Raw genomic sequence first — 15456 nt, 5'->3', positions numbered from 1 at the left:
ACACTACAAAAAATATATGCATATTGAACCGAAAAATCTATTTGTATTCACTTATACACTACTATACACATAATCGTGTTTGTAAGCGGGCTCTTTTAATTTCTAGCTCGCTGTCAATGGAATAAATTATTATATATATGTGTGTAGTATATTAATGGAATTTTTTCTTATCGATTTTGGGCAAACTATGTATGATACTAAGTATATCATTTGAGAACTCGAACCTCAATGAACAAGGAATCGTTGCGAATATAGTTGCGACTGGTGATGACCCTGTGGGGTATATGAAAGTACTGGTTGCTCTGGATAAAGTCGTCGCTCTTCTTGCGCACGTTTACGGTCTTGATATAATCCTCCGCCTCCGCCAGATTGGAGTTCTGATCCCGAATGATGATCTCGGCCTGGAGACGGCAGGGCCAGGCCAAAAGTGGATCGTACTCCCCGGAAAGAACGTTCAAACAGGCGATCACATTTCGACCCTTCCACGTTCCCTTGCCGTTTAGGAAAATATCCAGCTAATCAAAATATGTATATAAATATTATAAAAATTAAAAAAAAAAACGGAATAGGTTCTTAACTCACCCGAAGAGCATAGCTAAATGCTTTATTGGAGAACATGGTGCTGTGGAGAATGGTGTCGTATTGCTTCGACTCTTCGAGTTTCTTCGAGTAGTCCTTAATACGCCAAATCAAATGACCTAAGGAGTCATAAATATTAGTTTCTTATAACCACTAAGTACTGATATATCAAATAGATATACCTCTTATGTTCTGCACACTAGCGATGCGCTGCTGCATGGCCATTTGGGCCTCCAAATCAGAAAGATTCTGCATGGTCTGGTGGAGGGCTCTATCCAATTTATCACAACGCTCTTCGGTTTCGCACACAATGTTTTTGACATTCTTAACTTCGTAGTCCAATGTGGCCTGTTTCGAAGTTACGTAGTCACTATTGCCCAGCTTTGTTTTGATGTCCTCATTGATCTGTTGCAGAAATTCCTCAATCTGAAAGAACTTTTCCCTAGGATTCGGAATTTTTTCAGTGTTTAAGATACCTCATAAGATATTTAACTCCACTTACCGGTTGAGCCTCTCATTTTCGAAGATCAGCTCCTCCAGCTTAAGAATATTATCGTTCAGCTGATTCTGGTGAAAGGTCACGTCCGCCGAAAGCTGGTTAATCAGCTTTTGAGCCTCGTCCAGCCTCGACTGGACTTGCTCCTTCAAGGACTACAATAGATAAAGATTGGTATATCTTAAGAAAAAGATTGCTTATAACGCTTACACTTGTAAAAGGTTTCATATAGCTTGATTTTAAACTTCGATTTACTAGCTGGTTTTACTAGACGAGTGACATAAGTCTCAACACACGATTTTTGATATAACGATTCAGCAATGTTCATTGTTACGAAAAAATACGGAAAAATCAAACATGAATAGGGGGTAAAAATTTAAAACCTCCCTTAAAAGACAAATTTTAATAAAGAACATTAGAGAATGTAACCACAAACTCATAGAGGTATCTTATTTTAGAATAGGGATCCAATAACTAAAGTTATGGAATCTAGAAGTGCAGTTTTGAGACCCCATTCTGAAAACCATTGGAGATACGGTAAAATCGAACATGAAAATGGGTTAAAATTTTGACCCTCTTTAAAAAGATATATTTTTATGAAGAATATTAGGGAATTTAACCACAAACTCATAGAGGTATCCCACATCAAAATTAGAGTCCAGTAACTCAAGTTATAAAATCATGAAGTGCAGTTTTGGGTCCTCAATCCGAAAACCATTGGAAATACGGAAAAATCTAACATGAAAATGGGTTAAAATTTTGACCCTCTTTGAAAATAATCATTTTAATGTAGAATATTAGGGAATTTAGCCACAAACTCAGGTATCCCACATCAAAATCGAAGTCCAGTAACTCAAGTTATGGAATCCAGAAGAAAAGCGATATCTACATTGTGCAGCCCATTGTAAGAGCATAAGAAATACATAACTTACTCGTACTTGGCTATCTATTTTTCTGTGTTTTTTTGCTCTGCTTCTTTGCTACAAGGTTAAGTTTAGAGCTTTACGAAACTTGAGATAAAAAAATGTAAAAAAAAAAGTTATTTTACTCGGTTTGTTATTATAGTCACATAAGAATTGAGCTCTCATAAATGTGCAATTCCTACTCTTATGGACTTATATTTACCGAAGTTCACAGATACTCTCTTCTTGATTGGGAACATTCTGTGATGTCTATGTAAAGTTCAATACTCTTAAGGTCTTATATTTCGCAGTGACTAACAATATATAGTAATCCCCCTTACTCACCTGGGTGATATCACAGCAGTATTGGACATCTAGCTGGTTCTGTTCGATGGCAAAGGCCCTGCGATTGGTTTCCTCGTCCATCTGATTTCGGAGCTCCTCCAGCGCCTTCTCGGTGTCGCGGGTCCAATCCTCGACGACTTGGTTCTGCTTCCGGATATTTCCCACATCGGTGATGAGATGCAAACGCTGGCGGATCTCCTCGTTGAGAACGGATCGAATGGTGCCCACATCCTGCTCGATGACCAGAAGGCGCTGATCCGACTGTCGATCCAAACGATCCATGCTGACACTCATCCTATTGTTGGCGTTCTGGTTCTGCAGATTGATGCGGGGACACTCCTTCTGGTGGGAACGCATCCGGATGCGGGGAATGAAGGCCTGACAGCCGTTGGGACACTCCTCCAGCACCTGGCCGCAGTGGATCAAGTGTTCCTGCAGTCGCATCCAAAGGGGAGTAATGTAATAGTAATCAAAGGTGGACTGAAAGATTGGGCGATTATAACCGTGAATGTCTGGGCATCGAACCATTCGTTGCAGAAGAGGCACGACGACTTCTCATACTTGACTATGGTCGTCGATTTTGGGGGGCTGTCGTTATGGTTATGGTTCTGATTCTGATTGGAGTCCTTTGATAGATCCCTCCTTGACGATCCCTTGGTCAATGACATATTTTAATTTGGCTTGATTGGATTTAGTATAGTACAAAAATAAATCAAATTCTCTGGCGCTGCGAGAACCGCCCTATGCACACTAAACTCAGCCGAAAATGATTAAGAATTTCCTTCGGCATAGTCATACGCGGCACACAGACGTGGTTTAGATATAGCTTTGCACATGTGTTAGCATTAGGGCGTCCGTGAAATCTATATGACAACCTCGAACTGATAGCACCCTCAAATGGTACGAGTACGATTTCGAAAAAAAAAGAACCAGAACAAACGAATCGTATTGACCACTAACTTGGCAAACTCTTTTCCCGACCATAAAACACAGCTACCAAATGTCCACTAAAATCGTACTCGATCTCTCAGCGATTGCGACTATATGCCTATATGTACCTGCAAAATACTGTTATCTTCCAGTCTACAAACAAACATATATGCACATATACATCTATATATATATGCGGAATGTGAGATATCATTATCAATGAAAACGGCCCCCACAATCAAAACTTTTTGGTATTGCTTCAGCAATGCAAATGGGAGCAACAACGACGACGCCATCAACCAGATAACATTATGAAGGGGCTAGAGTGGGCGTGGCAATGGGTCTGGTCGACAGAACAAGTGCACTACGCAGTACAGTAAATCCCATTTATTGGATCGCCCTACATAAATACTCCTAAAAATTTGAGTATCAAGGTTGAACTGCACGTAAACAACGTGTGTCCTATGCTATTCCAACCACATATCATTCCTATATCCTATATGGTATTTTTCAAAATCTGTTACGAAGCACCTAAGTCTTTTTTATAACCTATATAAAGTTTTGCGATTTGAATAGGTGTATCTTAAATAGGTTAGGGTAATCATTAAAATACCAAATAAATAATGTATTATATGATTACAAAATGGTATTCGAATTCACTACACTCTTTAGACGTTGGAACTGATCAACTAAAAATGCATTGTGTTCATAACTATCAAAATCTAACGATCTTGAAAACTTTGTGGTACTCTGATAAAATTGCTATCATCTTGACAATACCAAGTTAATTGCCAGTTGTAGCATACGTTTTCAAGGTTCTCTATAAGAAAGGGAAATATTTTCGATTCTTTCAGAGGTATGAAAAAGAAAACATTCATGATTTTTCAACAAAAATTTCTTTTATCTAACAAAAAAATGTATACATAAGGGAAATAAATAAATTAGGGGTTTTTAAAACTATGGCCTCGAGTCGATTTACAAGTATGTGGACTCGAACTTTTCGCGCATTTTGAGTTTTCGCTGTTTTCCTGGAAAAATACTGAAACTCTTGATGTTGAGGGCCCGTTGGAGCATTCGGATGGTATAGTCAGGGACCAGGCAGGCCACACAGGTTAGCAGGATCCACAGCCAGACCGGCAGAGAGGCCAACAGATTGTTGTAGGCCCAATAGATGTCGGTGTCGTAATCCCTGCAAAAATGGATGAATGTTATTTAACCCCGAATGTAACCCAGAAATGAAGCGAACTCACAGATTGATAACGTTGTAGATAACCGTTGTGACTACAAAACCCAAAATGGAAATGATGATGGTGAATATGTACCAATAGGAGAGGTACATCGACTCGAGCCAAAGCTTGAGGTTCACCACGACCACCACCGTCCACATGAGGAGGGTTCCGAAGCAGGAGAAGGCCACTGTCTGGCCGTAGTTTAGGATCACGTTGTTGAAGGAGAACAGGCAGAAGGCGAAGTAGAAAATGATCACCGAGTGATAGATGGCAAAGAGGACCCACATAAGGAAGTACGGCCAGTGTAGTTGCTTATTGTCCGTATTCTTCTTGTAAAGCTGAGGTGTTCTGTTTGAGGAAGGGATGTCTTGATTTAGAAATCTCATTTTCTATAGTATCCCATACTATTACCTCATCAACTTATCCTCGGTGTATGGCTTCTCAGAGATGGCAATGAATAGAATGGGCAGCGAAGTGTATATCACATTGTACAAGGTGAGGAACAGTGAGTCGTAGACGGAGGACGAGGAGAACAGGGTGTGGAATTGGAACAGGAACATGATGCCCATGAAGACGATGTTCTTGTAGAAGAAGTACAGGACCAGCAGGGAGAGTCGGACACTGTGATAGTGGCCATGGACGAGGAGCAATCGCTTCAGCATGCAGAACTTGGCGAAGGCAAAGTCGGCACATCGGGCCGCCTGTCTGCCCTCGCGTCCCATGATTCCGATGCCCACATGAGCCTCCTGGATCATGGACACATCATTGGCCCCATCGCCAATGGAGGCCGTATTGTAGTTCTCGTTGGAGGACTTGATCAGGGACACCACCTCACTCTTTTGCAGCGGACTCAGGCGACAGCACAGCACAGCCGTACACTTGACGGCCACATCCCGGAACTCCGAGCTGGCCTCGGCCAGAGCCACGCCCAAACTCTTTCCATCGATGAGCAGAGCACACTCCTGGCCAATTCCGAAGATGATCTCACGGTCCAGGGCATTCAGGTGGAGCAGCATCTCCTCCCTGTTCTTGCAGTCGATGATGAAGTACTTCTTGGCATCGGGCGGAATGTGTCCACAGGACAGGGCTATATTCAGGGCCGTCTCCACCTTGTCGCCCGTCAGCACCCAGATCTTGATGCCAGCCGCCTGGAGGGACACCAATGTATCCGCCACGTCGTCCTGCAGGGCATCCTCTACAGCTGTCGCACCCAGCAGGTCAAGATCTTTGGAAAGAAAATATGATGTCATATCAGAATAAAGCAAGAAAGGACATACAAGAACTGGCGCCCAACGTGGGGCATTATAGAAAATGTAGTCAATATTTCTTATATATTAGAACAAATAAAAAAACTATTTGATTTATACGAAAAAAAAAATAAAAGTGTGTCAATTCGCAATTTTCTTTCCATATAAAGATATTAAAGTGGAGTGGCCGAATCAAGGTGTAACCTCGCGAATACTCACTGCTTTCGATCTTCGCATAACACTCCTCGCTGAGTTGTTTTCGATTCTCGAGTGAGCTATTGGCCTGGGCCAGTTCTACGAGGAAGTCCTGGTACTCCTCTTCCGCAATCAGACGACGGGCAATGGCCAGGGTTCGCAGACCCAGGCGGGCAAAGTCACTGATGTGACTGTCCGTCTTTGAGACCAAATCCGCTGAACTGTTCGCGCACAGCGGAAAGACGTAGCTCTCGGCGCCCTTGGTATAGATCCATTTCCTGCCCTCCGTATCCCGCACAATCACGCTCATTCGCTTGCGATCCGATGTGAACTCGAGGACATGGAGTCGCTGGAAGGTCTCCTCCTTGGGCTTGGCAAATGGTCGCTTGTAGTCCATGTGGGGCGGAACAATTCTCACCCGAAGGGTCTCGTCATCGTCTCCGGTGTAGACCATTCCTAAATTGGCACAGGCCTCCACCAAAGCCTTCTCGTCCGGACTGGAGGCCTGATAGTCCAAGGTGCTGTAAGAGAATATGGGAAATACTTAACGTTAACTACTTGATATAACACAAACTAAAGATTACATTTGATTTTAATACCAGGTAATTTATCTAGATTCTAAGCTAATCCCTTTCAACAAAATATCTTAAAACATTAAATTGGAAATGGCTCTAAAGAGGTATCTATAGTGTAAATCTATTTGGGTTTTCTTGAGACTTTTTTACGCTAAGCGACTGATATTTTTGGTAGTCTATGGAATTACAAAAGTACCTTCCCTCTTGACTTACAATATGAAATCTCGTATTTCGTTTTTCCTGCGCTGCGACTCGGCTCGCACGAGAATTGTGGGCTGTCGGGTGAAGGTGGGTGCGGCGTAGGATTCCCGGGAAGTAGTGCTGGTGGATCGGAAGAGGACGTTCGTGGGCGGAGAGCTGACTGCAATCGGGCTGGTGAGATAGGCATTGGGCGCTCCATAGGAGTGGGCCCTCCGGTGGCCGGGAGCCTGACCATTTTGTGGCTCCCAGGACTGTTGCAGATCCTTCTCTGAGGTAGACCTGCGGAATTGCAGTGAAATGGGCCGGAAATTGGGAGTGTTCTCCACACCATTTAAGGCCCCATTGAGGTCAGTCTGGTTGACATTCAAGTCAATGGCGGTGGCTGTGGCATTGGGGGAATTGTGCATCCGATTGGAGCGGGCAAAGTTGGGACTTCTCTTCACCACCACCGGTCGTTTGCGACGCTCCACACCATAGCTGTCATCGGAAACGAGCAGAGGATTGACATCCGATGAAGTGGCCGTCGAATTGGAGCCATTCGGATGACCCGACACCGAGTTATCGATGGTGTGGCTCACATTGAGCTCGCTCTGCTGACTAGCATTGTGACTCTCCTCGGTGATGTCCGAAATGGAGTACATTTCCGGCGGACCCGTCTTGATGGCGGCCAACGGTTCCCTCTTGGTGTTGCCCGCATCAGCCTCCTCCAAGGAACCAGAGGCCACCTGAACTGTGTGGCAAATGGACAAAGCCTGGAAGAAGACACGCTGGTTGGCCTGTTAAGAAAAGGAAATATATATAATAATATATTATACAAAGAAGGTATTAAAAATGGGTGCGTGATGAAAAGACTTTAACCTACATTGAACTTGTTGATGTCCAGGAGGGCCTTGGTCTCCTCATCCTCCAGCCGCGTCGTCTTGAACAGGAACTTCTGGCCGGCTATCGAGCACTGCTGGAAGTTCATCTCGTTCTTGGTTAGCGTGCCGGTCTTATCGGAGAAGAGTATATTGATCTGGCCCAGTTCCTCGTTCAGGTTTGATGTGTTCACCACGCAGGGCTGGTCGGTCTCCTTCTCGTACAGCTCGATGTCCCACTCCATGAACCAGCTACCAATCACCCGCTGCAGTTCGATGGTCACATACAGGGAGATGGGAATCAGGTAGTTGAACAAGATGAGGAACGACAGGTAATCCTGGAGGAACTGTTTCACGCTGTAGCTGTCCGTAGCATCCCCCAGATAGGTCAGCTTGGGTATCACAAATAGTTCGTTGTACCTTAAGAGAAGGACATGTATGAGGGTTCCTAGATATTGCCAAACAAAAACTCACCTCTTGAGGAAGTAGAGCAGGGTGACTATCGCGATCAGGGCGACGAGTATGACGATCAGGAAGCGGTTGATGTACGTCTCGCTGGAGGCGTTCTTGTTCCGGGTGAGCCGGCTGTTCAGCTGCAGCTTGGAGATCATGCCCGTGTAGACGGCGCATCCGATGACGCACTCGGTGTTCTTCACCCGCGATCCGCGCAGCAGGACATTCTCGGCGGACAGGGGCAGGATTCGTCCCTCGCCGCCCTTCAGCTCGATCTTGCCATTGAAGCTGTACAGATCGGTGGTGGGACTCTCGCACTCGATCATGCCCAGCTTGTGCATGTCCTGCAGGTCCACGGTGGGCAGGTCCCGCGGCACCATCAGGGTCTTCAGATTGGACTCACCATCCAGATTGGCCGTGGTGATGAAGCACTTCCCGTGCGGATCTGTGGATCGCAGCAGGACCAAATCGCAGGGCACATCGCAGTCTCGCTCGACGACGACTAAGTCTCCGGAAATAACGTCCTCAGACTTGATTATCGCCTCCTTGCCATCCCGGATAACCGTGACTGAAAAAGGAGCAAAAATTAAAAAATTTTGAATTTGAATTTTTAAGAATTTTTGTGATCAAAGTCAATCATGTTTAATCAAAAGCAATCATGTTTTAAACAAAGGTCGTTTTCTTGAGTGCCAGTTAAATTTTCTAGGACAAATAAAGGGCCTGTTAGGAAAATTCAGTTATCTCAAGTGTTCATAATTTATAATATCAGCTTTTTAGGCTTTTTCTGAAAGCCGAAATGCTTATACGACGGGTTTTTCTGGTTATCAGGTTTTCGGACAGATTGTTAACCCACACTTTAACTAGCACTAGAGAAAACGGCCCTTAATCCTTAATTTTTTCAGCTGTTAATTGTTAATTTTAATTCCATGAAATTTCTTTATGATTTCATTCGAGTTTTTGGTTTACCCACCTGGTGAAGAATTAACCACGTTGTCCGTCCTATATCGCAGGATATCTTCATAGCCCTGTTTAGCTGCAGTGACGGCAATTACAAATACCAAGGGTAAAAGGGAGGTCATCGGAGACACAGGACTATCTAAACATATACAGATATTGGGAAATTTTAGTTCAAGTTATAAACATAATGATTTAATAAAGTTTAAGATTATTTTATAAATTTCCATATATTTACCAATTAGGAGGGATATAATTGTCATCACCAGGAAGTAGAAATTCGCAATTCGGCGAAATTGTTCCAATAGATTTTGTGGCAGGAATGTGATCAGAGTGTATTTGGTTGATTTGATACGATTTTGGCCCTTTGGTCTTTTTTTCTTGACATCCTGAGGGCCACCAATTTGTATTTGAAGCCAATCATTTATTGTACTAACTCTGGAGCCCTGGAAAACATGGATCGAACAATGGTAGACATGCAGATAAGAATTGGTACTATCAGAATATTTGTTCAATGTATTCGCAATGAATCAGCGTCCATTTTCGGACAGAGGTGGGTGATAATAACACTAAACATAGTTAAATACCATTTAGAACGTTTTAATTAATTACCTTTAATTTTATTTATTACCTTAAAACGCAATAACTTGTAAACAAAAAAGTCTTAAGATGAGAACATAGTATATTATAGTAAGAGAATTTTATTAACTCGTTGTTAGAAGTAAAGTTAGTTTTGGTAAATATTACCCATACGACACATTAGCCAGATTGAATTTTCTTTAAAGCTATGAATGACCATTTATAAGGTTGTATATTTATAGATTTCAAACAAGAACCGGGGTCTTTTGTATAAATGATAATGTCAACCAGTAGTTTTCCTTAAACTAGTGTAATATATTGACCCTGAGGAACTTCCCATATATTAGTGTAGGTTAAGTTTAAATTACAAACTTTAGAGATAATAAAACAATTTAGTTTAAGGCCTCTTTTGAGGGTATCTAATAGTCGAGAAACCAAATACCACTGGACCAAATACCCTAATGATTATATCACACACCTTATGCCAGCTCCATAGGAAGGCGTCCTTCAGATGGAACGATTCCTGATCTGCCCACGCTGCTGTGGGATAGGATCCAATCCGATCGATGCGTCGAAATCCGCTCAGATGGTCATGGCCAAAGAAATTCATTGTTCATCATTCTAGGATAGACGCATTTGGTAGCGGTGTTACCACTGTCGCGTCCGATCATCTCTTAAAAGCCTTTTCGCGGATCCACACTGGGAACGGATTTTTCCGGTCAATACAATGGAAACTTTTACGACGAACCTCTCCCGTTTTCGCGTTTTTGGAGCAATCACATTTTTAAACACCTGCTATTTGGCTATTGTTAATTATTGTTTACTTATCGACATTCGGTCGCACATAAGCTCTCTATGCACTTAGAGTTGATCTCTATGAAACACGATTTTTTGGCGAGATTGAAAAAATATCCAAACTGATATTAGAAAATCTACGACTTAGATCATATTTTTATCACATTTTTTTTGAAGCCTTTGTATATCTTGATCTTAACTGACCAAAACTAAGGTCCGCCCTAATGCACATACAGACATTTGTATACTTATCAACTTTTTCTCAGCACACTTAAATGTATAACCTTAAAACGATGTTAAGTGGGCAATTTTAACACTTCAATTGAACAGTTCTATGATGCATGTCCACGACCATTGAGGTACATATTTATACACATTGATATTTTATAGATTTGTACAATGTATCAGTGGGTGGGTACATATTTGCTTTCGAATTTACATATATCTAATCTTTCAATACACACACACACACTGGTCACTATTCTATATGCGATATACGATCATTCAGGATACTTTCAAGACATTCTATTAGATCGACAACTAATAGATCGCGAGAGACCCGCGTGATGTGCGCCACCGAAAAGCCGTTCTCACACTGAGTATTCGATCTGCATTTCCATACCCATACCTAGTGCGATCCCATACCCATTCCCATTCCCATACCCATTCACAGCATCAAAATCGGTCGGCCACCGCTTTAGCTTCAGCTTCGGGCATCCAATAAAAGCTCGAAACCTATTGACGTCGCCAGTTTAAGTTTGCAGTGTCTATAGATATGAACATTCGTATGTGGATACTACACACGAAGACATTCGGGAACTAATAGGTTCAAAGTGCATAGTTAATTTGCCGTATTGTCAATTCGATGACGTCCCACTCAAATCAAATCTCATAAAAACCAATTGTTTGAGATCTAGCACTGACTTTTCCTCATGCTCAAGGGAGAAATGTAATTGTTTTCTTTTGGTCAGCAGGTAATTGAGTTATTTCCGCGTAGGCTGTTATTTTAATAAAGTTATAATTGTTTAGCTTCTGGTAATATGGGAAAGGAACTTCGCTACGGGAGTACAAAGTTATAAAAACACTAATCAAGTTCCATTGAAAAATGGCATGTTGATAGCTTGTTTATTTACTTTGATAAAGTTCCTAGAACCATACTATTTTAAGGAACATATAACCTGATGTGTTAGGAAATAAAAAAGTAATATATCATATTCAATTATAGGCCTGTTTAATCTTAACTTATTTTTTTTTATTGAGTAAATAAACAAAAATCACTCTCAGTTCCATAACACTCTTATAAATGTTATCACTTTGAGATTCTGATAATCAACTTGGGCTTTTTCTTTCATTTTTTTCTTTTTGAAAACCTACCATTCCCACTTTGCGTATTCCAAAAGACAATTTCCGCATGAGTCATATAACGACCGAAGCTCTCGATCAATCAATTTCATTAAGGATAACCCAAATATTTAGGGAGATTACTAAAATCAGATTTCCGTAACCTGGCGTGCTCCAATTTGTAATCTAGGATTCCAGAACGAACAGAGAGTTTTGTGATGGAACTCTAAGATTATAAAGTTGCAGTCCACTTTATTTAACCCACGCTATCTCTTTTTCTCTCACATATCGACAAACGGCGTTATTAAAGTGCTTATCTCTTATATATATAAATTAGTTGATGGATATAAGCAGACACACTCACATAATCACATTGGCATGCTTTTTGCAATGACCCTATAACACATATACATATATGTATACCTGAACAATCCTCAGTGTTTGTTCCTTTGGCTGTTACACAATCGAATGTCAATATTCGAACTCACCCTTTTCTGAAGAAGTCTTTCGAAGAACTTGCCCATGGTGTGCCCGCGATTGTATCCACTGCGAAGGGGGGGGTTTCTAGAGCCTCCTCAGGTTCATATATACGTTGGAATTCGGGAACAATGTGGCACCGACGCGAAACAATAGCATAACTGACTAAAACTGACCGATTTCTGTATCTCTCTAAAATACTTCGTTACCACGAATTCGTCGTATTGCTTATCGGGAATAACTTTTTTTTGAAACCAATAGCCGACTAGGCAGGTAATCTCTTCGTTAGATTCCGATGAGTAAGGTTTCGCCGATCAGTTTTCAATAGTCGAAGCTCGCACACTCTTGTTTCTAGGATAGACCAACACTTTTCAGGGAATGAAAACCAATATGCAATGGATGGCTGACAAAAAGAATACTGCATTTTAATTAATATTGCACTCCGAAACGTCACTCGCAGGTGTACGCATTTTATCATTGCACATTATCAGTCGGGTGGCTTAAGGTATTACCAAAGCAATTATTATTTTCAGTTTACAACGAACAACGTGCACGATCATAGATAGACCTTCTGTCACCCAAGGCGTACCGCCCAAACTGATATCCGTGCCAGAGCACCGGGTCCATAATCCGATATCCTCCCCAGTACACGATCTCTCAGTTCTCATTTTGCTTTTGAGAGCTTTTAAGTACAGGGGCTCTCTGGGCGCGCGGGACCTACCCATATCTATCTGCTTATATGTGAACTGCCAAAAAAAACTGATAAGATTATGGGTGTATCTAAGTACCGGGCACCTCAGCTGACTAATCGACGGTGACAGAGAACATTTGAGCGACATTTGGAATAAAGTACGGCCATGGGCATGTTCCTCATGGGGTTGGGTTCACTGTAACCCATTCTGTATCGCTGATACGGGTATCTTAACTTTCGTCACCATGATCGAGGTAAATTCATTTTTCGAATTCAACATCTCCTCGTCATTTTACAGTCCACAAATAGCGATAAGAAATCCGGATTTTGTCGAGCTCCATGGGGAGTACTTATTTATCAGAAAGCACTATTGAAAGATCGTTTTACCACATTGTATTTCACAATCAAGCGAGCTTATTTTGTAGGTAATGATAAGCAAAATTTCGCCAATGGATATAAATTCTACATATATTTATTTTCTTAAAATTACAAACATAAATAAGAAAAAAATTTATTTTAAGATCACATTAACACGCGCGATCACTATAACTTGCACACATTTTTTGTTGTCAGAAAGTGAAAATATTAAAATGATGTGATGAATAAATTAGCCGCGAGGATGTGTTTTTTTTTTAATGTAACATACCATGTTTCTAGCGACTTAATTGTGTTTGAGTAGTTGAAGTACTGAGTTGTTTTTCCGCGCTTTAATTGAACAATCACCCGATGTCCTCTGGCCAAACAAAGAGGTAAACAAACAGCCAGCTCTATTGGCGAAATCAAATATATAAGACAGATATATATATATATAGAGGTCTATATGTTATTGTACAGCGAATGTTGAAGGAAAAGAGAGACCTTCCACGCGCAAACTGATCTATCGGCAAACTGTCGAAGAATTGTTGATACCGATACCACTAACAAAGCCGCCATACACATAGGCTAGCCTGTCGGACATTTCCATGCATGTTCATGTATAATACATATAGCCATAGCCATACCCATATACCCCTACCCATTCCACACCCAGACCAGGGTCTTACCAACTTTTGATATCCCTAAATACGTGCATAGCAAGTGCATTGCACTCTCCAAATGTTGATATAATATAACCATATACGATCCTCACAGATACTCTCTTTTTTGTTTTTCAGTGGTTGGGGGGAGGGGGTTGAGGTCTCTCGTGAGCGAATAAGCCCGCGGTTTTGCCATTAGTCGAAGAGATAATGTCGATAACAATATCTTATCGTTGAGCATTGAACGGACTCCACACAAAACTACACACATCCGTCGGGCTTACGGACAAACGTATCTAAAAATCGCCGTGCAACTGACACCTTGACTCACTCATCCCGTAGGAAACATGTATGCATCGTCTATAAAACTTTGAGACCAATTCTTATCAGTGGGCTTGAAATTAGTCATTGGTTGATGGCTGAAAATACGACCTTTGCCCTTATACATATGACCGTTGAATCAGTGCGAATCAGTTCCATAGGATGGGTTTCCCTAAAAAACAATTAACAGACAATTTGCAATAATATGGAATAATTAATCAAAGTTCCAATGGTGTAGCATGCCAAATGATATCAAAAAACTTTCCGCCAAAAAGTAAGTTATTTAATGAAACGTATGATGTGATATTCGATTGTCTGATATGATAATTAATTGGACTTTGAAATCATAGAAGAGCCATTTACGAAGAGGCTGTCTTGAAAAAAAGACAATATATTATCTGAAGCATAGGAAACTAATAATAAATAACCAACATGGCGAATGAGTTATATTAGTTAAATGTTTTTGTTATTTTCTGTACAAGATCAGCTAAGTTAAATTAAAAACTATTAAAACTTACAGATTCATAATAAAAAAGCCTTTTCCATATGTTAAATCATAGACTTTTTTTTCCATTTGTTTATTTTTACCTTTTTTAAAGAGGTGGTAACCCCTTACTTTTGTGAAAGCTTAACTTCGTTAGCTTTTAAAGTGAGTGAACTTATCGCCTAGAACCGGATGATGCTGTTTAGGAATATATATAATATATATAATACTCATTGGATGATGGGTATAACTAACAACTCATTTTTCAGAAAGTTTGCTGTAGTGATAAATTTTCTGAACCCTCCTTTAGGATTGACAACATATTAAATAAAAGATCAGTAAGTAGTGGGTATCCCATAGTCGGGACTCTACTTTCTTCTCTGCACACAGAAGCAGGGAGTCCAGAGCTCAAAGACCTTCGATTATTTTAGAAAACAGCCTTAAGTGCCATGGTTATAAACGAAGTGTGGTGCTGATTAGACTAATGATTAGGCTACTATGTAAAACTATATCAGATGGATTAGATATTGAAATTTCAAAATAGCGATAATATAAATCAGTTAAGAGTATGTATACGGTAATACAAAAGGTTTGCGCCATTTGTCTTACTTAATCTTTAGCAGTTCAACATACATAGTTCAAGCGATTGCAATTCAAATGTAGAATTAATCTGACATAAGGAGTGCATCTAATCTCAGCCGCAAGTGTTTGACTAATCTGTCATCGAAAAAAAACGCCGGAAACAAGAATTCTTAGTGTCCAGCCTTTTTCGATGGGATATTTCTGTGA

The 15456-nt window shown here is 41.0% G+C and overlaps 2 protein-coding genes across 4 annotated transcripts; both read right to left on the bottom strand.

Annotated features, from left to right (window-relative positions):
* Positions 1–116: 116 nt before the first annotated feature.
* Positions 117–3308, bottom strand: LOC119557008 (TNF receptor-associated factor 3). Of its 2 annotated transcripts, XM_037869539.1 has the most exons (6): positions 2826–3308; positions 2323–2754; positions 1082–1230; positions 762–1021; positions 583–698; positions 117–515 (listed from the first exon to the last, which is right to left on the bottom strand). In XM_037869539.1, the coding sequence occupies exons 1-6, from the start codon at positions 2988–2990 to the stop codon at positions 207–209; spliced, it is 1431 nt and encodes a 476-aa protein (XP_037725467.1). In that variant the 5' UTR covers positions 2991–3308; the 3' UTR covers positions 117–206. The 2 variants fall into 2 exon arrangements, with proteins under 2 accessions (XP_037725467.1, XP_037725468.1); XM_037869540.1 differs by lacking the exons at positions 2323–2754; positions 2826–3308 and adding an exon at positions 1286–1367.
* An 876-nt stretch (positions 3309–4184) lies between these two features.
* On the bottom strand, positions 4185–12696 carry LOC119557313 (probable phospholipid-transporting ATPase IF). 2 transcript variants are annotated; one of them, XM_037870026.1, is made up of 10 exons: positions 12167–12696; positions 9202–9409; positions 8980–9105; positions 8031–8577; positions 7562–7976; positions 6712–7475; positions 5948–6444; positions 4893–5706; positions 4503–4829; positions 4185–4441 (listed from the first exon to the last, which is right to left on the bottom strand). In XM_037870026.1, exons 1-10 carry the CDS (start codon positions 12200–12202, stop codon positions 4228–4230), a joined length of 3948 nt encoding a protein of 1315 aa, XP_037725954.1. In that variant the 5' UTR covers positions 12203–12696; the 3' UTR covers positions 4185–4227. The 2 variants fall into 2 exon arrangements, with proteins under 2 accessions (XP_037725954.1, XP_037725953.1); XM_037870025.1 differs by lacking the exon at positions 12167–12696 and adding an exon at positions 10021–10909.
* Positions 12697–15456: the final 2760 nt, after the last annotated feature.

Source organism: Drosophila subpulchrella, chromosome X, assembly GCF_014743375.2.
Source record: "Drosophila subpulchrella strain 33 F10 #4 breed RU33 chromosome X, RU_Dsub_v1.1 Primary Assembly, whole genome shotgun sequence".
NCBI classification, from domain to species: domain Eukaryota; kingdom Metazoa; phylum Arthropoda; class Insecta; order Diptera; family Drosophilidae; genus Drosophila; species Drosophila subpulchrella.
This window is presented reverse-complemented; position numbering and strand designations above follow the sequence as displayed.